The sequence below is a fragment of the Chiloscyllium plagiosum genome, unplaced genomic scaffold, assembly GCF_037043375.1.
Source record: "Chiloscyllium plagiosum isolate Xiang-an unplaced genomic scaffold, Cpla_swu_hap1 HiC_scaffold_52, whole genome shotgun sequence".
Lineage (NCBI taxonomy): Eukaryota > Metazoa > Chordata > Chondrichthyes > Orectolobiformes > Hemiscylliidae > Chiloscyllium > Chiloscyllium plagiosum.
Window position 1 is genome coordinate 31,920,711 of NW_028270190.1, and position 22,410 is coordinate 31,943,120.

The window sequence follows — 22,410 nt, forward strand, 5'->3', positions numbered from 1 at the left end:
CCTGTGAGAGGATCTATGTGCTTGTGAATGTGTTTTTGGGTGCTGCGAGTTTCCGTTTTCTGTCTGCAAATCTTTGAGGGTGATTGTTTGTGTATGTTGATGTTTGCGTTTACATGGATCTTCATGTTGTTCTCTTTATGCGTATGAATCTAGTCTGTCTCAGTGCGTGATGCATGGTGCGTAAGTTTGTGAATGAACCAGTGTCTCCTTATCTGCCACTGTCTGTCCCCATGGTGGACAAGCAGGATGATGGATTAACAGAACAACCAGACAGCATTAGGAGGTGGAAAATTTATCTTCTCGGGTGCAGACCGCCTTCTGGACTGGCGGTCGGTGTAACGGGCGCTGGGTATAAAGGGGATGGGCGGACAGGGTGGTGAGGTGGGGATGGTTGAGCACAAGTAGAGGGTACAGCCTGTTTAGTACATGGGAGAAAGGAATAAATTTGATGGCGAGAAGAAAGGACCAATGAGACGAATGGAAGGGAAAAGGGAGAGGCTATGATGGGTGTTGGGTTATGGAAAAGGACGTTATTTGAAATTAAAGCACTCAGCTTTGAGAACTCTCAGCTGCATGCTGCCTCGATGGAAGGTGAGGTGTTGTTCCACCAGTATACAATGCCATTCGCTGTGGCAATAGACGACGCCAAAGCTGGCCATGTTGGAAAGGGAGTCGGAATAAGAACTAAAAAGAGCAGAGACTGGTAGATCAGGTCGGCCCTGCAGGTCTGGCTGAGATATTTGATGAAACCGTTTCTTAGTTTGTATTTGGTCTGCCCGACAAAGAGAAGACCACATCGGGAGGACCTAATGAAGTAAATTAATTTAGATAAGAGGCAGGTGAACCTCTGTCTCAGCTGGAAGGATTGTATGCATCCCTGGATGAAGGTAATGGGGGTGATGTGCCTGTCTGTCCATGCCGTACTATCTGTGGTAGAGGATTGCGATGGTTCATACACACTTTCCTGGTAAAATATGATAACTCAGAAACCATCGAGATGGTGGACTGTACATGCGGGGCAAATGGTGGATATTAAATGAGAATCCAGGTTTACAAAGCAACTTAAAGCGTCAGAGGAATTGTGCATTTATTGTGGAAAAAGTCCTTCTTCCAAAGCATAATAAATCTGAGTAAATCGATACACCAAAGTACAGTGGACGCAGTGACAATTAGCAAATTTAGGGATGAGTTACATGGCTTTTTACTTGGTAACGGGTTGAAGAAATATAGAGAGAAGGCAGGAAAATAAGGGTGATGAGCATATCTGCTATCACAGAATGGCCCCTTTCTGCTCCTATCGCTTATGAAGTTATGAACTTATGAGAGAAGAGGTGAAAGAAGAGAAAAAATATCGAATGAAGGCATCTTCAAATTAACTTTTCTTTTCTATAAGGGAGAATAAACAAGGAAAACGCATATATCTCAACATTTCCTCTCGTTGGAGACCAATCTCGCTAAGACTACCAAATTAAATGCTGGCAGTTAGACATCCACGACTTTCAAAAACATGTTGCTTTTACAATTGCCTCAAATTTGTGTACAGATCTGTTCTTTGGTTTCTCCCGAGCTCCTATCGAATTCTGTAATGCATTCCGTGCAATGTGGTTGCTGTTTCTAGATTTTTTGACATTTGCCTACGTAATTTCATTTGTGGATACTTTTCAGATCCATCCCTTTGTTTTGCAGTTATAAATTCTCTGATTAGCTTGACATCATCTCATCAGTTATTTTATGACAAATTCTCACGGCCTTTATTCTAACTGAAAGTCTAAGCAGACAGTTCGAAATAATAGATTCGACATATTTCAACTCGTGTTTGAAAGGTAAGCGGAGTATTTAAATGCAGATGGGGAGCATCTGAAAGCACGTCTGCAAAGTATAAAGCAGACAAAAATTATTTACACAAAGTAAAGTTGTACGGACAGCTCTGAATCGTAGAACTGAATCGTCGATTAACGACAACGTGGAAGCAGACCATTCGGCCCAACAAGGCCACATTCACCTTCCAAAGAGCATCACGTTCACTCTCAACTCCATACCTCATTCCTGTAAACCTGCATTTCACTGACCATTGCACCGAACCTACAAAGCCCTGAATACTATCGGCAATTTAGCATGGCTAATTCAACTAGCTTGCAGCTATTTAGACTGTCGGAGGGAACTGGAACATCCATTCAAACTATTTAACTCTCTACCTGGTGAACGCATTGTGCAACTGCAAATTGCAAATTCAAAACTGGCTATTGAGGAGGCCAAAATCATTAGCGAATGTCGACATTCCGGATGTTAACAGCGATAAATCTTCAAAGACTTTATTACGGAATCACATAGAATACTGAAAGCCAAAATTTCTCACCAGGTATCCTGAAAATGTTGATCCCATGTGCCAGAAGTAGCAAGCCCACCCATTGCCTAACGAATTTGACGTAGATTTACCAAAATATTTCATAGAAGGTCAGTTAACTGGGTTTTTGAATTGAGAACGCGCATACTGCCAAATTCGCTCCTTGCAAAAACCACCTAGCACAAAACCTCTGATATTCGGTATTGATTACCGATTTTTTTTCTGTCTGGTCTGTTTACCAAAGGGGAAAAGGTTATTCTTTGTGTTGTGTATTTCCTGCTGTCAGACAGCTGCCTTCCGTGTATAGCTAAGTTGCAAGCAAAGAACAATGGTAGAGGCTCTGTCATGAGAGCCTGCTCCGCAACTCAATATGATTGTGGCTGGTTAAACTACAGGTGACATATTCAAAGCATATAAGATCTAATTTAATGGGTGAAGCCGGACATAATTTTCCCTCTTGTGTAACCAATGGGATCCATCAAGATTTTTTATTTTAAAAATGGGGCATCCATTTAAGACAGAAATGAGAAATGTTCCAGTTGTTCTGTTATACTTCGGTGAGTTTTCGGGGTCTCCCTTCCTCAAAATTCAGCGAATGCAGACAATAGAAATCTTTTGTTGAATGATCACTGAATACTGAGTGGATGAAAGACTATCTTTGAATTTGGAGCTGAGGTTAAAATCAGATCGGGGATCACATTGGATCATTTGAGCAGGCTGGATGGGTCGAGGGCCATGCACTTGTTGTTCGCCGTTTGGTAAAAGGGCCATCCATGTTTACATGGAGCATACGGTGGGGAAAAGTGCAATATAACGCATATTCGTTACCACTATAAAGGAAGCACGTTTCTATTCAACAGCAGAACTAACTGCTAATGGTTTGCTTTGGTTGTGTCAGAAGTGTGAAGGCCAATTCGGTTGTAGCAATCCAGTGATCATTATGGCAAGGCGATGCCTGGGTGTTTGGGCCTCACAACCACACTCAGTTTCCTTCAGGTCCTGAAGCGACCATAGCCACACAGTGTCCCTCCTCCTGGACTAATTCCACATTCCTCCGGGCTCGATCATTGACCATTTCCTGAAGCTTTAATGCACAATGAAAAACAAGATGTTTACACTGAGATTAGGAGACGAAGCAGAATCAAAAGGATTTGTCAAATGGAGACAGGAGCAGGGAGGGGAATGGAGCAAATTGAGAAACACACAAAGTGGGCTGGAATGAGAGACAGGGACAAGGAGAGGAGAAAAAACGAGAGGCGATGGCATCATTTCGGTAGCACCAGTGAAAGAGAAGAAATATGGGAGGCGGGGCGAGAATGATATATAATAGGACAGTAATAGAAGACAAAATTTGATGGAGAAATCAAAACATGAAAGGAAGCGAAAAAGCAAAAATCGTAAGATGGTCATTCAGCTTTCCTCTCGATCTTTTGTCCGTGTGACGCAAGCAGAAAATATGAGAGGTTTATCATTGCTGAGCTCCTCCCCAAAACAGTTATTATATGCAGTTGCGGGGGCGAGGGTGATGGTCGAACTCGTGGAGTGGCATTGGATGTGGGTAATTTGCGTCTGCCCTCTTTGTATATTGGAGTCTCTTACCGTCTTCAGCGTGATTTCCTTCGCCTTTTTGTTGTCAATCTCTGCATCCGAAGTGATCATCAGCTGAACCCATTGATGCGGAGAACCTAAATGCAATATTTACGACATCAAACAAATTACACACACATGTAGTTCTGGACAGGATATAGTATTGATTTATAAAATGTCCCTACCAGATTGGATTCACTTTTGTCTTGCTCGTAATTGTTTGTTCTATCTGCACATCTGTTTTTTTGCTATTCTGCCTTCAGTTCACTATTCTTATCTGCTCTCTCTCTTCCCTCAATTACCATGCTTCACTCTATGCTTCTAATAGTCTGCTGCTCATTGATTCCATTTCACAAGCAATTTATTTCCATGCTTACGCAATTCCAGACTTCCAGTTTCACCTTCGCCTCGTGATCAGAGTGATCAATAAATGACCCATGAAGTTAGGGAGACACAGGTGGAGGGAAATAGATGCAGATAGGAAGACCCAAATGCAGAGGATTTCAAAAGCAAGGACTGAAGGTGGTGTTTGGCATTAAAGACGAAGCTTCGTGAACCAGTTTGAAGGTTCTACAATAACTGCTCCACCCTGCAGTGTATGCCCCATTTAATATTTTTGATCGTCAATGGTCGTAAAAGAATTGTATACATAGCATTGAGGTAACAGGAGTCATCACACGAATACAGATAATACAAGTGAGTCAATGATTTCCAGGACGCAACCTCAAATGCTAGACCCCGGTAAGTTTTGTGGATGTTCCAGAAAACAATTAAGGAGCAAATAATCGACAGGAAAAAACACTTGAAAACAACTTTCTGGTTAATCCAAAGATATTCGGCAAGTAAATCAAGATGAAGTGAATAACCAGGGAACGATCAGTCCCTAACAAACTATCAGTTTATGTCTAGTGGGCACACACTGGAAGAGTATTAAATGAGACACAATATTTGATCAGCTAAGTCCGCATTGCTTTGTTACCTGGAGGTCATGGCTCAGAAGGCTTGTTAATTATTTTGAAGAAGTATTCAAGTGTTTGGCAGGCTATCAATTAATCAATATTTCGGAAATAAATTTAACACAACTGCAAGCCAAAACGCATGAAGTTAAAATTGCAAAGGATGCAGCGGAATTTGGCAATTCTGATTTAAATAAAAATGCCCACAGACATAGCAGTTGTTTATGCTAAATGCCAGTGTGTGGAACAGGTATCAGCGGGTACCACTGTTATCATTGTTGGGTCACTTAATCTTTGAGATGTTCACAAACAACTTTGATCTGCAGATGCGAATTTCGGAGAGTCGTCACACGGGCATGCTAAATAAGATTGCAGGTTATACAAAGCTTAAAGTTTGTGAGAAGATTTGTAGCTCGGGTGCTCGTTGCTGTGGTTCTGTTCGCCGAGCTAGAAGTTTATGTTGCAAACGTTTCGTCCCCTGTCCAGGTGACATCCTCAGTGCTTGGGAGCCTCCTGTGAAGCGCTTCTGTGGTGTTTCCTCCCGCATTTATAGTGGCCTGTCCCTGCCGCTTCCGGTCGTCAGTTTCAGCTGTCCGCTGTAGTGGCCGGTATATTGGGTCCAGGTCTATGTGTTTGTTGATGGAGTTTGTGGATGAGTGCCATGCTTCTAGGAATTCCCTGGCTGTTCTTTGTTTTGCTTGCCCTATAATGGTTGTGTTGTCCCACACAACCGGAAGCGGCAGGGACAGGCCATAAATGCCGGAGGTAACACCACAGAAGCGCTTCACAGGAGGCTCCCAAGCACTGAGGATGTCACCTAGACAGGGGACGAAACGTTTGCAACAAAAACTTCCAGCTCGGCGAACAGAACCACAGCATACAAAGCTTAGCCAAGTAGGTGACATTAAATATATTTATATAAATATTAGATGAATGGATTTTGTCAGGTGACATTTTTAACGTGATAAATGTGACGAAACAACAACCAAGGCTTGGTTACAGAGAGGGGAAAAGGAGAAAAGCATTCCCGAAGAAGGGCTTATGCCCGAAACGTCGATTCCCATGTTCCTTGGATGCTGCCTGACCTGCTCCGCTTTTCCAGCAACACATTTTCAGTTCTGAGAGGAGAAAAGTCATGTTACTGCCCTTGTTCACAGATACATGAATCTGGCAGGAGAATCCAACCGGGTAGTTGACAAGCCGCATTGGATTCTTGTCATTTTGAGGCATCCGATTGTGAAAACAACATGGTGGTCAATTTGAATCTGCAGAAAGTTTTGCTCAGTTCATTGCTGAACTAATGTTGCAGTTTTGGTAATCACACTGTCGGAAGATGTGGTTGCACTGGAAAGGGTCAAAAGAATGTTTGTCAGGAGGTTGCCTTGGATGAAGCTATGAAGAGGTTATGCATATCGTTTTTTGTTTTGAGCGTGAAAGTTTGAATGGGGATCCCAGACTGGTAGACAAGATAAGCACAGGCATGAACAGGGTGAAATGAAAGCCGCTGGTTCTCTTCGTAGAAATATCCATATCAAGGGAAAAGTATTGAAGTGAAAGGCAGAAAGCTTACAGGATGTTGAAAGAATATCGTTTTTCGCCAGATGTGTTTGGGTTTTGATTGAACTGTCAGCGATAATAGTACTGGTGGGAAACGTCACGAAACTTTGAAAGTACTTGGATGAGCATTCAAAGTAACATACGATTAAAGACTATCGGTCGAGTGCGGCAAAGTTGGACTTGCGAAGTTGGTATTATTACCATTGTCAGTATAAACTTAATCGGTCAATCAGGTTCTCCAGTAATTTATCATTCTCGTGGTAACTACTGAGAACCATTACATTCTATGCACCTCAGTTAATACATTCCAAACTCCTCAGTCATTACATCTAACTCCACTTAGCCACTGCATCCCACTTCCCTCAGTCGCTGCACAATACCCTGACTTCATACTTCTTAGTTAGGTCAGCTATCCAAGCTATCAGTCAGGTAAAGTTACTGACACTGCCTTTATCGTAAGTCCATTCTGGGTCGGGTAAGTAGACCGAAACTGCGTACAATATTCAGTCGTGTTCTCATTTAAGGCATGTACAATTATCGCAAGACATGCCAGATCCTATATTCAAAACGACTTGCTTTGAAAAGCGACATTTCATTTACTTCTTGACTTACTTTGCATGACTTCCTTTTGCAGCTAGGACAATCAAATCTTTTTGCACATTGCACTGTCTCAATGTGTAGCCATTTTGATTTTAAACTGTCGTCGCCTTTTTGCTGCTACAATTTACTTCATCCTGCATTGTTTTCCACACTCATTCAACTTGTCAAAACGACACTGAAATTATCTGCATTTCTCGCAAGTCATCACGCCACACAGCTTGATGTTCATATACTTTCCCTGATTTGTTCCATAACCTACAAATCCCTCACCTTGCTCAGCATCAGTCTGAAGGTTATAAAATTCCGTAGGGTTGGATGGAAGAGTAAACGAATTCAAAGTCGAAGTCTCAGACCCTGAAGAGTCAGGCGAGGCAATGTCAATCGAAAATGTTGTCGATAGATCCTTGTGTCTTTGAGTTGGTACTCTTTCTGCAATAGGAAGAAAGGATGGTGGCATATGAGCTTACAGGTGATGCATCGTGTACTGTTTTGAAAGGTTACATAATCATTAGATAATGCATCTACTTCGCAAATAAACCCACTCCATACTTGCACTGCGTGTCTCAATAAACTACTCTTAGTGGGGTCGGACGATAGAATCAGAGCAGTGCCAAACCCGAAGTCGTCACAAGAGCACAGGTGTCATAAAATTGACAAGAAATTGCCAGAACCACGTCAATGCCGACGCGGAGAAATGTTTGATGGATGAGAAAGAAGAGTTAATCGGGCTAAACAAGTGCATAAGATAACTCTGGCGGGTAATATTAAGGGGAGTATACACAGATTCTATGAATATTTCAAAAGTAAATGAATTCTGTGTAAGGAATTGGTGGACGAAGGTGGCAATTGTTGCTTTAACGGAAGCACATTGGCAAAACGCTGAAACATTACTTTACAGGTGTCTTTTCTTTCACCAGGAGGACAATACAAGCACAAAATGTCGGAATTTATGTTAAGAGGCGAGGTGGTATGGGAGGACTTTTTAAAAAAATTAACAGTGGTCAAATATTCAGTTTTTTAACAATAGGGTTGCTCAGGAAGTTAATTCGAATTGCCTGAGCCAAATTTTCCAGTTGAGATCGTGTCGTAGAGAGGATGAAAGAAGATTCGAGAACGACTAAAGCCAAAACTTCCTTTCGACAATAATCTCGTAAACAAATACGAGGGAGCAATTAACCAGCAACCCTCATGTAATTATTGGGAAGGCTTTTGAAGAAAGAACAAGTGAAGCATAAAATGAGTTTTCATTTGGCGAACCAAACATTGAAAGGGTATTCACTGCCTCTTTGCCAAAGGGAGATGTTATAAAAAAAGCTCACTGGAATATTTCTACAAGGTAACAAAATGTTTGGCATTTTATATAATTTATAATAATTTCTGCAATAACTTTCACAAGATCCAACATGGGAAACTTAGGTAAAAATGTAAAAACGCGGCAAATTTAACAAGTAGGTTCCACGATTTTCAGAATGATGGGAGAAAGATGGTCTGTTGTTGAATTGACAGCAGTGTGTACCACAGTGATCATTGCTGGTTCACGTATTTTTCATATTCTTAAGTAAAATAGATTTGTAGCTTCAAATGTAAATGTGTGAGCACTGAGGACCTTTATTAAATTATGCTGATACAAAGTTTGGCCAATTAAGTACATTGAGGAACACGTTATTCAGTGACAGACGGATACAAATACTTTGCCAGGTAGACGGTTGTGTGCCAGATGAAATGTAAAACTGACATATGTGTGATGGTACAATTTACAAGAAGGAAGAATACGTGTCACAACGTAATGAATGATTGGACATTCGGAATCAAAGAAGAAAAGAAGTGTCTTGCAGTATGTGGACCCAGATTGCTGAATGTGTCAAGACAGGTTGACGAGATAATTAAAGAAGCACATTGGTTAATTCCATTTCCCAGGTGCTCTTTCGCTCATAAATGCAGGGAGATAAGATTTCAGATGCAAATGACTGTGTTTCAGTCACTGTTGGAGTACTGTGAGCATACTGGTCAATGCACGATAGAAAGATTTGATTGCTCTGGAGTCGGTGCACAGAATATTTTCCACAAAGGTGCCTTGAATAGAGCTATATAGAAAGTTTGGATACGCTGGAGTTGTCCCCTTTGGGGAGGAAGGTGCTGAATTGATCGTGACAGCGTGGTTGAGATAAGAAAGGGCATCGACAAGCTGAAAAAAGACAACCTCTTTCCCTTCATAGAAACTAATGAAACAGATGACGCAACTGTCAAGTGCAAAGTAAAGGATGAGGAGATATTTGGAGTTAAAGCATGGACAGAAGCAATATTGGGATTTGAAATACATTGGCTGGGAGTTTTTCTGCTCATCAAAATCTCAACTGGTAAAATGCAGTGAACCAGCATTTGAAGTGTCATAATATTCAAGACGACGGGTTTATTTGGAGGACTGGAGAATTATGAAGGTGGTGATATGCCATTATTCAAATTACCTCTACGGTCGGATTGGAATCTATAACTCTGTGTTTTCTCTCCTGCATCATTGCATTCAACTCACTCTTTCACTTCATCCCGATCACCTCAGTCATTAAATTACTCACGAAATCCCATTTTTGTCAAATATGACTTCTCAGTTCCCAGTTCACGATTTCGACTCAGTTAAGACACTGACTCCCACTTCCACCAGTCATGAGGTCGTACCCGTTCAGTCACGACATCCTACTGTCTGATTTACTGAATTCCATTCACCTTAATCACGGTCTTCTAACCTTGTCGGTCAACACATCAAATTCTCCTCCAAAATTCAATCTCACTTCTTTAAGTCACTCACTTCATCACTCCTCCCATGCCAGTCACAACATCCCACCATCTTCAGACACTGTGTTATATTCCCATCAGTAACAAAGTCCCAGTCCAATCATGCACAGTATTTTGTTACCGTCAGTGAAAGCATTACCCTTCATTCGGGGACTATATTCTATTCCTTTCATTGACAACATCCCACTCCCGTCACGTGCTTTATTCTACTCCAGTCTTTAACAAAATCACACTGGGCCGGGGGAATTTAACGTTCGACCATCACGTACTTTCACACTTGGATGAGTTACACATCCTTCTCCTATCAGTCTGCCAATTCATTATTCCTCACTTCAGCATCCGCCAAGTTCTCCTCTATCTCAGATGTTCATCTAAACTGCTCAGAATTACACTTGGACTTTGCGATTTTTGGGACTTTTTGTACATCAGGTTGAAGTTCAGGTTGCAGTTTGCACCCTGCGCTGGTAGGTTTGTGACCAGCTGGTTCTTTACCACACGGCTTAACATAATCAGTGAGCCTCTGTTGAAGCACTGTCTTCTGTCCTGCTTTATCTTTACGTGTCTTAGTCTGTTAAAGTGGGTGATATCATTTCCGGTTCTTTCCGAAGAGGTTGGTAAATAGGATTACTACAGATGTGCTTATTGATGGAGTTTCGGTTTGAATGCCAGGGATCGCAGAATTCACGTACGTGTTTACATTTGGCTGTCCGAGGATGGATGTGATATTGATGTCGTGTATTTCTTTATCCGTGTGTTAAGATACTAGTTATAGATGATCATGTCTTTTAATGACTAGTAGGTGTTTGTGTATCCAGGAGGCTAGATTTCTTCCTGGCTGTAGGGTGTATTGTTTGATGTAGCCCTTGCAGGGCATTTTGTAAATGACATTCGAATTAGAGTTTGGTCGTAAAGTGTCCTTTAGGTTCATCAGTAGCAGTTTCATTCCATTGGTAGATTTGTGGGCTACCAACACTGAATCGGACAAACAAGCAGGAAAATAGCCATCAGGATAAACGAACACCAACTATGTATCAACATTCATGACCAGCTATAACAACAATCCTTCCACACAGACGAAGAAGGACACCACTTTGATTGTGACAGCACATCTATTTTCGGACAGACGAAACAAAGACAGGCACGGGAATTCCTAAAGGTCTGGCATTCAAACAGGAACTCCACCAATAAACATATCGATTTCGACCCCATTTACCAACCTCTGAGAAAAAAGAAACAATAGTTATGTCACCCACCTAACAGACCAAGAAAATAAACAGAAATTGGGACAGAACACCATTAGTTGAACGGAGCCTCACATTTGACGAAACGTCTGAGAAAAAAATAATAAAACACAGAATATCGATCAATGGAGTGCAGAACAGGCCATTCGGCCCTCGATGTTGCGCCAAGCTATGAACTAGTCTAAGCCCATCCCGACACTACCCCATTATCTTCCATGTGCGTATAGTTATGTTTGAATCTCACTAATGTTGGTGAGTTAACTACATTGGCAGGCAGGACATTCCATGCCCTTAACACTCTGTGAGTGAAGAAATTGCCTCTGACTTCTGTCTTAAATTTATCACGCGTCAATTTGTAGCTATGACCCCTCGTTCAAGTTGATGGCATCATCACGGGAATAAAAGACTTTCATGTCAACCCATTCTAATCCTCTGATCGTCTTGTATGCCTCTATCAAATCCCCTCTTGGCCTTTTCCTTTCCAATGAGAATACAATTAAAGTCTCTCAGCCTTTCCTCATAAGGCCTTCCCTCCAGACTACGCAACATCCTGGTAAATCTCCTCTGCATCTTTTCCAATGTTTCCACATCCTTCCTGTAATGGGGGGACCAGACTCTACACAATATTCCAAGTGCGGCCACACTTGCGTTTTGCATCATTGCAGCTTGACATTACGGCTCCGGAACACAATCCGTCTACCGATGAAACATACCATAATGCATGCCTTCTTAACAACACAACCTGGTTGACAATTTTCAGTGAAGTATGTACATGGACTCCAAGATCCATCTGCACATCCACACTGCCAAGAATCTTTCCATTGACCCAGTATTCGGTCTTCCTTTTATTCTTCTCAAAGTGAATCTATTCACATTTATCTACATTGTAATCCATTCGTCACCTCTTAGCCCAATTCTGCAGTTCATGCAAGTCGTCCTGAAACCTGCAACATTATTCCAAACTATCCACTACTCCAACGACATTAAAGTCATCTGCAAATTTACTAACACATTCGCCTCCCCCTGCATCCAAGTCTATTACAAAAACTACAAACAGCAGTGGTCCTAAAACAGATTGTTGTGGCACACCATTAGGAAGCTGACGCCAGTCTGAATATTTTCCATCAACCACCAATTGCTCCTTTCTTGGAGAAAGCCAATTTCCAATCAAAACTGCTAAATTAATCTCAATTCCATAAACTGCATTGTCTCCAACTGCCTAGCATGTGGAAACTTATCAAAGGCTGTCCTCAGGTCCATGTATACCATGTCAACTGCCCTACCCTCATCGACATGCTTGGTTAACTTCTCAAAAAACTCAATGTGGTCGGTGAGACTTGACCTGTCTTTGATGAAACCATGTTGACGACCTGCAATCCGATCTCGACAGAGCCCACACACAACTTCCCACTTCTATCTTTGAATGACGCGATCACGATTCTAGTCATCCTTTTCTTCCTCACATAGTTATAGAAAGCTTCATTGTTTTCCTTTATTTTGCCTGATAAAGACTGCTCATGTCTTCTCTTTGATCTTCTGAACTCTCTCTTTAAATCCTACCTAGCAAATTTGCAACTTTCCGTCGTCTCACCTGAACCATGTCGCCTCATGGTCACATAAGCCTCCTTCTTCTGCTTAACAAGCGATGCAATTCCTTTATTAAACCACAGTTCCCTTATGTTATCACTTCGCCCGTGCCTGGCTGGGATATATGTATCAAGGAAATGCAATATCTGTTCCCTAAACCAGCTCCACATTTCGAATATCTCTATCCCTGTATTTTGCTACCCCTTTCTTTTGCATCCGACGTCTTGCATAATCGTATTATAATTGCCCTTCAACCATCTGTATCTCATGCCTGTGGCATGTTCTATCCATCTTCGTCTCTGAACTAATCGAAACCGAATTATGGTCACTTTCCAAAGTCCTCACCTGATACTAAATCAAACACCTGGCCTGGTCCATTACCAAGTATTAGACCCACTGTTGCCGTCACTCTTATCGACCCTTCGACATACTGTGTCAGGAAACCTGCCTGCACACATTGTACGAAAACTAATCCATCCGACTTCCTCGAAATATAGCATTTCTCATGAATGCTGTGGGATTTAAAGCCACCCCATAATGACCACGCTGTACATTTCACTTCTACCCAGTATCGTTTTGCCGAAACTCTCCTCCATATTAGGTGCGGCACGGTGGCTCAGTGGTTAACACTGCTGCCTCCCAGCACCAGGATTCCAGGTTCAATTACAGCCTCGGGTGACTGTCTGAGTGGAGTTTGCGCATTTTACCTGTGTCTGCGTGGGTTTCCTCCGGGTGCTCAGGTTTCCTCCCACAGTACAAAGATGTGGAGGTCAGGTGAATTTGCAATGCTAACTTGCCCCAAAGTGTTAGGTCAATTATCAGAGGGGAATGGGTCTTTCTGGGTTACTCTTCTGAGGGTCGGTGTGGACTGGTTCGGCCGAAGTGCCTGTTTCCACACTGTAGGGAATCTAATCTAATCCCTGGAAATCTGCGCAGGCCTATAAATAACCTCCCAGCAGTGTAACTCTCCTCTCTTGTTTCTCACCACAGCCCATGCTCTCTCAATAGACGAGTCCTCGTTAGAAGTTCTTTCGACTACCATTATACTTGTCTTGACTAACAAGGCCACACTTCCCACACACCCTATTTTACCTCCTTCCCTGTTCTGAATGGAAGATCTAAACCCTGGAACCTACAACATCCATTCCTCCCCCTGCTCTATCCACGAATAGCCACAGCATTGAAGTCCCAGGGACCTATCCATACTGCAAGCTCATCGACCTTATTTCGGATACTTCTGGCTTTGAAGACTCACTTCAAACCAATTTGCTACCTGCCAGCCCATTCCTGTGACCACGAAATCCTGTCCATGTCCTCCCTCCTCTCATCCTTCTGTGCATTGGAACTACACCTCAGGTTCCCATTCTCCTGGTGAGTTAGTTTAACCCCATCCGAATAGCACCAGCAGATTTTCCACCCAGTATATGTAGACCCACCAGCTCAGCGAGCAAACTTACAACCGGACACTTGGTCTCTTCTATATTCTCTACGCTCCCATGGAGGTAGAGAGTGAGTGACATGGAGAGCAATTATGTTTTCCAGAAATTAGGGACAGGACCACATAGGGACAGGACCTCATTATTGCTTACTGAATAAAGGGTGCTTGAACATTCTAACGGACTCACATGAAATCTCAGAACCACACTGTGGGTGGTAAATTACTTATGACGTACCTGCACAATATCCAGCATTACAGAATTGTGTCGGCTTCAACTCATACACAAAGAATGTGGAACATTTCTTGATGATGATGTCTTGGCTGGAGGAGCAGTTATTATTATTCCAATTAAAACAGATAGTCCTGGTTACCTCCCCTTCACTCACGGAGGGATGGCGACCTGCAATTCATTTTGTTTTAATCGGAAATGATTAAAAGATAAAATGAACAGTGCGTAATGGAGAATTAAATATGGTAGATAAATAGGTTGATATACCATTTAACCAGCCTGTACTCCTTGTGCAGCAGAGATCAATTGGGATAGCATTCTCTGGAATCATCCATTCACCTGAACTGAGATAAAAATTACAGAGTCAGCTCCTGATCTGATCACATATATTATCTGACTGGTAAAATGTCCGAGACTTCCACAATCTGTGCCCCTTTCGAAAACATGCACTCGGAATGAAATATTTCCCTCCAGCCCGAATATATACTGTTAGTCCTTGGCTCAGGTTCAGGTATTTGCAAGATTGTACGGAGGATTTACTGCATAGAAAGTGGACATTCTATCTACTGTTTTATTTTGCAATTATTCACACATACACGAACTTTCAAGCATGACCTATAGATATCCTCCCATCAACATTAAACTATCCTGGTTTATCCTCAAGTGTTTTACGATCTTTATTCAATTAAACACGTAACAAATGTTGAAGTCAATACCCGTCCCTGTGGTCGTGAGCTCAACATTCAAATTATTCTCTTGATAGAGGAGTCTGTTCAGAATTCTCCATTAGATTCATGATTAACCCTCACAGCGATTGTCTTATTAATACTTGGTTGAATCACTTTCAAAGAGAACACAGTTCTCTTCGTGTAAATTAATGAAAGACCGTGAATACCAGAGTAGATGCCCCGCGTTTGCATAACCAGAATAACATCAAGACCAAAACAAAATGTTGTGCTCCTAATGTGGAGCACCACACTGTGGACTGTGCTCTTTCTGTAAATTAACTGATGGCTATGGAGACAGGAAATGTGTGCTGCATTTCAATTGTGGTGTGATAAATGTTTAAAACAGAGTTACACATGATTATGAACGAGTTTGCTTTTAATTTTATAAAAATATCACGAGTCCTTCCCTAAAATACATTTATGTTTCTCTCTTTGCGAAACATGATGTTTTCAGTTTCAACAATGAGGGAGATAAGTTTAGTATTCCGGAATTACAGATGTTTTTGTTTCACTCCCACCAATTCCCTCATAGCTTTACACTGGTGCCTAGGACAATGAAACCATTGACAGTGAGCCTTTTACAATTATACTAACGTTCCAAGAAAGCTCACTCTTTACCTATTAAAGCTGTACCATCCCTGTTGGAGATTTTTACCACACTCATCTCGGTGTAAGCATTCTTTTATACCCAATTTAATGCTCCTCCTGATCGGGTCCAAGACTGTGTGGTTCACACATGGATCAGCGATTTTGCTGTTTGGGACTGAGGGTCACAAAAAAAAACTGTTTAATATTATGTTGTAAAGAACAGTGAATTTGACATAGCAACATGAGCTGCCAGAAGCATCAAAACTATAATTGATATTATCAGGGACGAGGGACACAGTAATCTGGAACGACTGAAGTTCCAATTGTAGTCACTTGCGAAGTAGAGGTTGAGTGCAGTTTTGAACAAAAAAACATAGAAAGTCACGAGTGGTTTTGACAGTGTCGATTACGAGAGAAAGTGATCGTATTGACAGAAATATTGAAAACAAGAAAGAAGTGGGAGGCACGGTCGCACAGTAGTTAGCACTGCTGCTTCACAGCGCCTGAGACCCGGGTTCAATTCCCGCCTCAGGCGACTCCTTGTGTGGAGTTTGCACATTCTCCCTGTGTCTGCGTGGGTTTCCTCCGGGTGCACCGGTTTCCTCCCACAATCCAAAAATGTGCATTTAGGTGAATTGCCCGTAGTGTTAGGTAAAGGGATAAATGTAGGCGAATGGGTCTGGGTGGGTTATGCTTCGGCGGGTCGGTGTGGACTTGTTGGCCTGTTTACACACTGTAACTAATCTAATCTAAAAATCTAATCAGTTGCTTGAGTCATTGAGTCATAGAGATTACAGCACGGAAACAGACCCTCCGGTCCAACCCGTGATGTCGACCAGTTACCCCAACCCAATCTAGTCCCATTTCCCAGCACATATTCCTACCCAGCACAAACCATTCCTACTCATATACACATCCAAATACCTTTTAAATTTTGCAATTGCAATTGCACCAGATTCCACTACTTCCTCTGGCTGCTATTTACATACACTTACCGCCCCCTGTGTGGAAAGCTGCCCCTTAGGTCCCTTTTATAACTTCCCCCGCTCACTCTAAGCCTCTGCTCTCTCGTTGTGGACTCCCCCAACCCAGGAAAAAAGACGTTGTCAATTTATCCTCTCCATGCTCCTCAGAATTTTATAAACCTCTATAAGGTAAATTAATGATGTTCTGAAATGCAGATACATTGTTGTCCGCAGCTATTGGTATCAGAAACTTTGGCCGAAGAGTCTAATGGGGACAGTGGCAATCCGCTCTATGAGATGGAATTGGATGCGTATCGGAACAGGTGAGGTGAAGGGTTATGAACTGATTGCAGAAAATTGGTTCTTGGCAAAGGACACATTCTGAGACACAGCAGAGTCACGACATGCCAGTTGGCTTCCTGTTCTTCTTAAGCATTTCGTTGGAGTCTAGTGTAGTGTAATGGATACTGTAGTGCTCTTTCCGAAATAATTATAAATTTTATGCTAATAGTTAATAACAAGGGAGACAATTTGACAGAGTAGTGCCCATTCAGTATATTACATAATTGTTTTTTTTTCGTAAGATTAACTCCTATCAGCGCTGAAAATACAAAAGGTATCTTAATACGATCACAAATACAACATAGGTTATGTTTATGCGTGATTAAAACAATTAAACAGAGTGAAGTTTGAATGAATGTTCAGGAACTTACACATCAAACCGAGAACCAGCAGTAGAGTCCTCATGCCACTGTGTGATAATCTGTAAATGGGAACAGAAAATTACTATTAGAAAGTGTCAATGAAGAGCGACATTATGGGAGATAAATTAACGATTGGTCGTCCTTGAATACGAATTACTATGAGTGGGTGGCTTCAAACCATCTTACATTCACTGGGGCAACTGCAGGAAAAATGAGATGTACGTCTGTGTTCCACTGGAACAACCACAGACAGGGTGCGATCGAACTTTCTTCATCATTATTATCATCAACAGAATAAGAAACACCTCTCTCACATTTGAGCATCTATCTGTACACGTCCTCACAACTTCCGTCTCATGTGTACAAGTAACAGTTACTGCAAGGTAATTGTAGTCCGAACATCGCAATTACCAGAACCTCAACTGACTTGAATGCTATGTTCTAAACAATGAACCAGCTCCTTTTACTGTTTCATTACATGGTAATCTTTGAGAACAACTCCAATTGCAAACACTTCAATCGGTAGAGAAAAACAGTTCTCCCATCACCGAAACAAGTGAATATAAGTGACAGCTTTATGAGTTTGTTAGCGTGTTCCTTTAGTTTATTCCCGCTTACCTGTCTCTTTTGAAGTCAGTTTCGCTGTGGGGTATTCCAGTTCAGCTGCTACCTTATTAGTCCCATCAAACTTCTGCTATGCATTGTGCCAGTTGCACAACAACTCACACTACAACCTCAGAAGACTCTGAACAAAGTGCTGGTTGGCTACATAATCAATTATTTAAATTGTGGCAACTTCAATGCAAATTAAATATTTGTTATGAAATGGCAGACAGAAAGAGAACAATGACACATCTTTCCTGGCGTTTGAACGTGTTGTTTGGTTGTACCTGATCCTAATGTTCGCATTTGACTACCGCCACACATCCACACCCTCACACAAATGATGCAGGAATATTAGAATTGGCAGAGTACATGACCATGCTGTTGCCAGCACCGTCCAGCCTTCCTGAATTTGCATGGCCGCTAATCTGGCACTTGCAACAGCCAGTACATCGGGCAGCAGACTTGAGTACTTGCTGCGTTTGGGATACTAGGGGCCTGACAAGGCTGACAAACATTGCAGTCTGAATCTAAGACGTCGTAAAAGCCAACATGACTTTTAGTTCCATGTTCACCATTAAACTCTGACACCATCAATTTCGAATCCTCTAATACTATCAGGTTCTCAAAAAGTGATAGCGTCTGCACAAGCCTAACACCACTATTCGTGTCAAAGAGTAAAATAGTGCCAGAGAGCGTGTCCGTTTCAAGACATTTCAAATTTTCAGAAAATACATTACTACCCGGGTATATATTAATTTCAGGATGGTATAAATTTCAGGCTTTGTCCTCGACTCAGACTCTGTGTAAGTTTTAGCGCCTGTCTGTAATAGGGTCGTTATCATTTTTGCAGTTTCTATTAAGTGCAAGTTGTGCTTTAGTTGAAAAGACTGCATTGTCTTTAGGCTTTGTATCAATTTCAGAGCCGTGAATAATTCTGAGTATGTGTCGGGTTCAGGGTCTGTAATATTTTTACAGGGTCTACATTAGTTTCTGAACGTGCATCAAATTCAGAGACGTATTACTTTCTGATCTATATGTATTTCAGTGTCTGCACTTGGATGTGTAATTGATTAAAATGTGCATCAGCGTAAGGGGCTGTTTTCTCGTTTAACGTCTAAATTTGATTCAAGTACCATATCAGTTTCACGATCTGTTATCCATACATGGCTTTTAGAGTGTTTATTATTTTCAATGTATGTATCAGTTTCAGTTGTATGGTCGGCATTACTTTCATGGACTGCATCATTGCAGGGTTTACATCACTTTCAATTTTTGAATAAGTTTCTGTTTTAGGGTGTGTATTAGTTTCGAGACCTGTGTCACTTACGTTGCAATTTTCAGTCGCGATTCGATTCAGTAGAAGTATTAGGTTCAGTTTTTTTAACAGTGTCAGCATCAGTAATAATTTCAAGGTCGATATCAGTTTCAGATTTTGTTTTCGATTAAGGCTATTCATTAATTTCAGGCACTGTATGCGTTTCAGGTTTAGCATTCGTTTAAGGATCTGCATTACTTTCAGGGTATATGTCCATTTCATAGTCCATATCAATTTCACTGTATGTTTACGACTCGTCTGCATTGGCTCCTGACGAGTGATCAGTATTACTTTACAATACGCTCAGGTAATGTGCTGTCAATTTAGCCTCACTCCTCGAACCACTCCACGTCTAAAAATCAATTTGGAATTACAAAATTTCTTCGTTTGGTACACAGCAAGTTTGCATTTAAATATAATCACAACTTAACGAGGCTTTGTGTTTCCATTGGTACTCAATGCAGAGCAGTCCGTCTATTGGACTTTGCCTACTTTTCTGGAGTTTCACAATCTTACATGTTCTGAAAAAAGCAGGTTCTCCAGCAACCCATTAACTCTCTGCATTTATTTGCATTTCATTTGCATTTCTTGCCGCATGTGTTTTATGCAGTCCTTTATTCCTGAATAACATATCAAATCACAATTTCTCTCAATATCATGCAATCAAAAATAAACCAAATCCCAGTATTTACGGAGCATGCCAATCATTAAATCCTGAGCTCCCTGATCAACAGACATCGACATTCTTTCTTTCCCTTGCTTTCAGAGTGTTTATTGTTTTCAGTGTTTCAATTTTAGAGTCTGTATCACATTCATGAAGTGCAACTTTACAAGATTTTCATGACTTTCATCTGCTGTCTTATTTTCTGTTTTGGAACCTGCGTTAGTTTCAAGAATGTGTCACTGACTGTCGTTTTAACAGTATTTATTAAATGTAGGAGATTTGTTCGTTTCAGCAAAAGTTTCATTTACAATATTAGGCAGATACTTTTCAAATTTCTTATTAAATTAAGAACGAACATTAGTTTAAGGGAATCTATTCATTTCAGGGTGTACATAAATTTCACTGTCTGATCCCAGTCTGTATACTTTCACAGAATCTATTAGATTCAGAGACAGTTTAAGTTTCAGAATGTGTGTCAGTATTAGGGTACCCCAAGTTCAGGAAATGCGCTTTCAATGTAGCCTGGGTCCTCTACACTCCACCCCTGAAGTGCAATTTAACCTTCCACTAATTCTTTGTTGGTGACATAGTGAGTTTATATTTAAATAAAATGACCGTTTCACAACGCATAGTATTCCCAGTGTTACTCAGTGCCAAGCAATCAGTTGATTTTTGCCTTCTGTTCAGGAGTTCCACAATTTTAGACGTTCTGAACAAATAGATAATCTACGATATCTACTGGATATTGGTACCAGGATAGGACAGAGTCAGCATGGATTTATGAAGGGGAAATCATGCTTGACTAATCTTCTTGATTTTTTGAGGTTGTAACTCTGAAGTTGGACGAGGGAAATCCAGTAGATGTATTGTACCTGGACTTTCAGAAAGCTTTTGACAAAGTCCCACACAGGAGGTTAGTGAGTAATATTAGGGCGCATGGTATTGGGGGCAAAGTACGAGATTGGATTGAAAATTGGTTGGCTATTAGGAAACAAAAGGTAGTGATAAACGGCTCCATTTCGGAATGGCAGGCAGTGACCAGTGGGGTACCGCAGGTATCGGTGCTCGGACCGCAGCTTTTTACAATATATGTTAATGATATAGAAGATGGTATCAGCAATAACATTAGCAAATTTGCTGATGATACAAAGCTGGGCGGCAGGGTGAAATGTGATGAGGATGTTAGGAGATTACAGGGTGACCTGGACAAGTTAGGTGAGTGGGCATATGCATGGCAGATGCAGTTTAATGTGGATATTGTATGGTTATCCACTTTGGTGGCAAGAACAGGAAGGCAGACTACTACCTCAATGGAATCAATTTATGTAAAGAGGCAGTACAGAGAGATCTGGGTGTTCTTGTACACCAGTCAATGAAGGCAAGCATGCAGGTACAGCAGGTAGTGAAGAAGGCTAATAGCATGCTGGCCTTCATAACAAGAGGAATTGAGGAAAGAAGCAAAGAGGTGCTGCAGCAGCTGTACACCTGGAGTACTGTGTGCAGTTCTGGTCTCCAAATTTGAGAAAAGACATTCTGGCTATTGAGGGAGTGCAGCGTAGATTCACGAGGTCAATTCCTGGAATGGCAGGACTACCTTACACTGAAAGACTGAAGCGACTGGGCTTGTCTCCCCTTGATTTTCGAAGACTGAGAGGGGATCTGATTGAGACGTATAAGATTATGGAAGGATTGGACACTCTGGCAGTAGGAAACATATTTCCACTGATGGGTGAGTGCCAAACCAGATGACACAGCTTAAAAATACCGGGTAGACCATTTAGGACAGAGCTCAGGAGAAACTTCTTCACTCGGAGAGTGGTGGCTGTGTGGAATGCTCTGTCCTAGAGGCCAGTGGAGGCCCACTCTCTGGATTCATTGAAGATAGAGTTGGATAGAGCTCTCAAAGATAGTGGAATCAAGGGTTATGGAGATAAGGCGGGAACAGGATACTGATTAGGAATGATCAGCCATGATTATATTAAATGGCGGTGCAGGCTCGAAGGGCTGAATGGCCTACTCCTAAACCTATTGTCTATTGTCTATTGTCTATTGTCTATCTTTCACTTTCCTGCATTTTACTCGAATGTGTTCTTGAACGTGTTTTTTAAAATCCCTTAGTTCTGAATTCCATATCAACAGGCAATTGTTCTTGTTCTCTCAATATTCTGCCAAGATAAGAAAAGTAAATGCAATATTTACAGAGCAAGTATTTGGGGAAATCCTGAGCTCCTCCATCAACGAAGATCGACTTTCTTCCTTTTGCCATTCCACATAAATCTACTTCTGCCAGTTTTGACAACTCAACCAAAACAAGAATTAGTGAGTCTGCTACAGTTGTCGCATAATCTCTGACTATTTCATTATTTTCTTTTGAAGACTGTGCTCAGCGACCTTTTCACACTACGAAACAACGGCAGTCCATCAGTGAGGGTAACTTTAGATTTGCATAAAAATAACTGCACTTCATTTGTTTCACAATGGTCCGGATTGTCTATTTATTTCCTTGTTTCT

At 41.5% G+C, this 22,410-nt stretch overlaps 1 protein-coding gene across 1 annotated transcript; it reads right to left on the reverse strand.

Moving 5' to 3' along the window:
* Nucleotides 1-1,073: 1,073 nt before the first annotated feature.
* LOC148134915 (pancreatic secretory granule membrane major glycoprotein GP2-like) lies at nucleotides 1,074-17,991 on the reverse strand. Its single transcript, XM_087985318.1, has 8 exons — nucleotides 17,933-17,991; nucleotides 17,324-17,373; nucleotides 15,676-15,820; nucleotides 14,597-14,673; nucleotides 14,336-14,500; nucleotides 7,315-7,473; nucleotides 3,944-4,029; nucleotides 1,074-3,428 (listed from the first exon to the last, which is right to left on the reverse strand). The coding sequence occupies exons 2-8, from the start codon at nucleotides 17,355-17,357 to the stop codon at nucleotides 3,327-3,329; spliced, it is 768 nt and encodes a 255-aa protein (XP_087841444.1). The 5' UTR covers nucleotides 17,358-17,373; nucleotides 17,933-17,991; the 3' UTR covers nucleotides 1,074-3,326.
* Nucleotides 17,992-22,410: the final 4,419 nt, after the last annotated feature.

Excerpts from the sequence above, each read along its gene's own strand:
- LOC148134915 (XM_087985318.1), bottom strand. The coding sequence starts at position 17,357 with ATGAGGACTCTACTGCTGGTTCTCGGTTTGATGT. Across the intron at positions 15,821-17,323 it reads GCTGGTTCTCGGTTTGATGT|TCCCAAACAGCAAAATCGCT; the intron begins GTAAGTTCCTGA and ends TGTGACCCTCAG. Across the intron at positions 14,674-15,675 it reads GGATGGTACAGCTTTAATAG|TTCAGGTGAATGGATGATTC; the intron begins GTAAAGAGTGAG and ends TTTTTATCTCAG.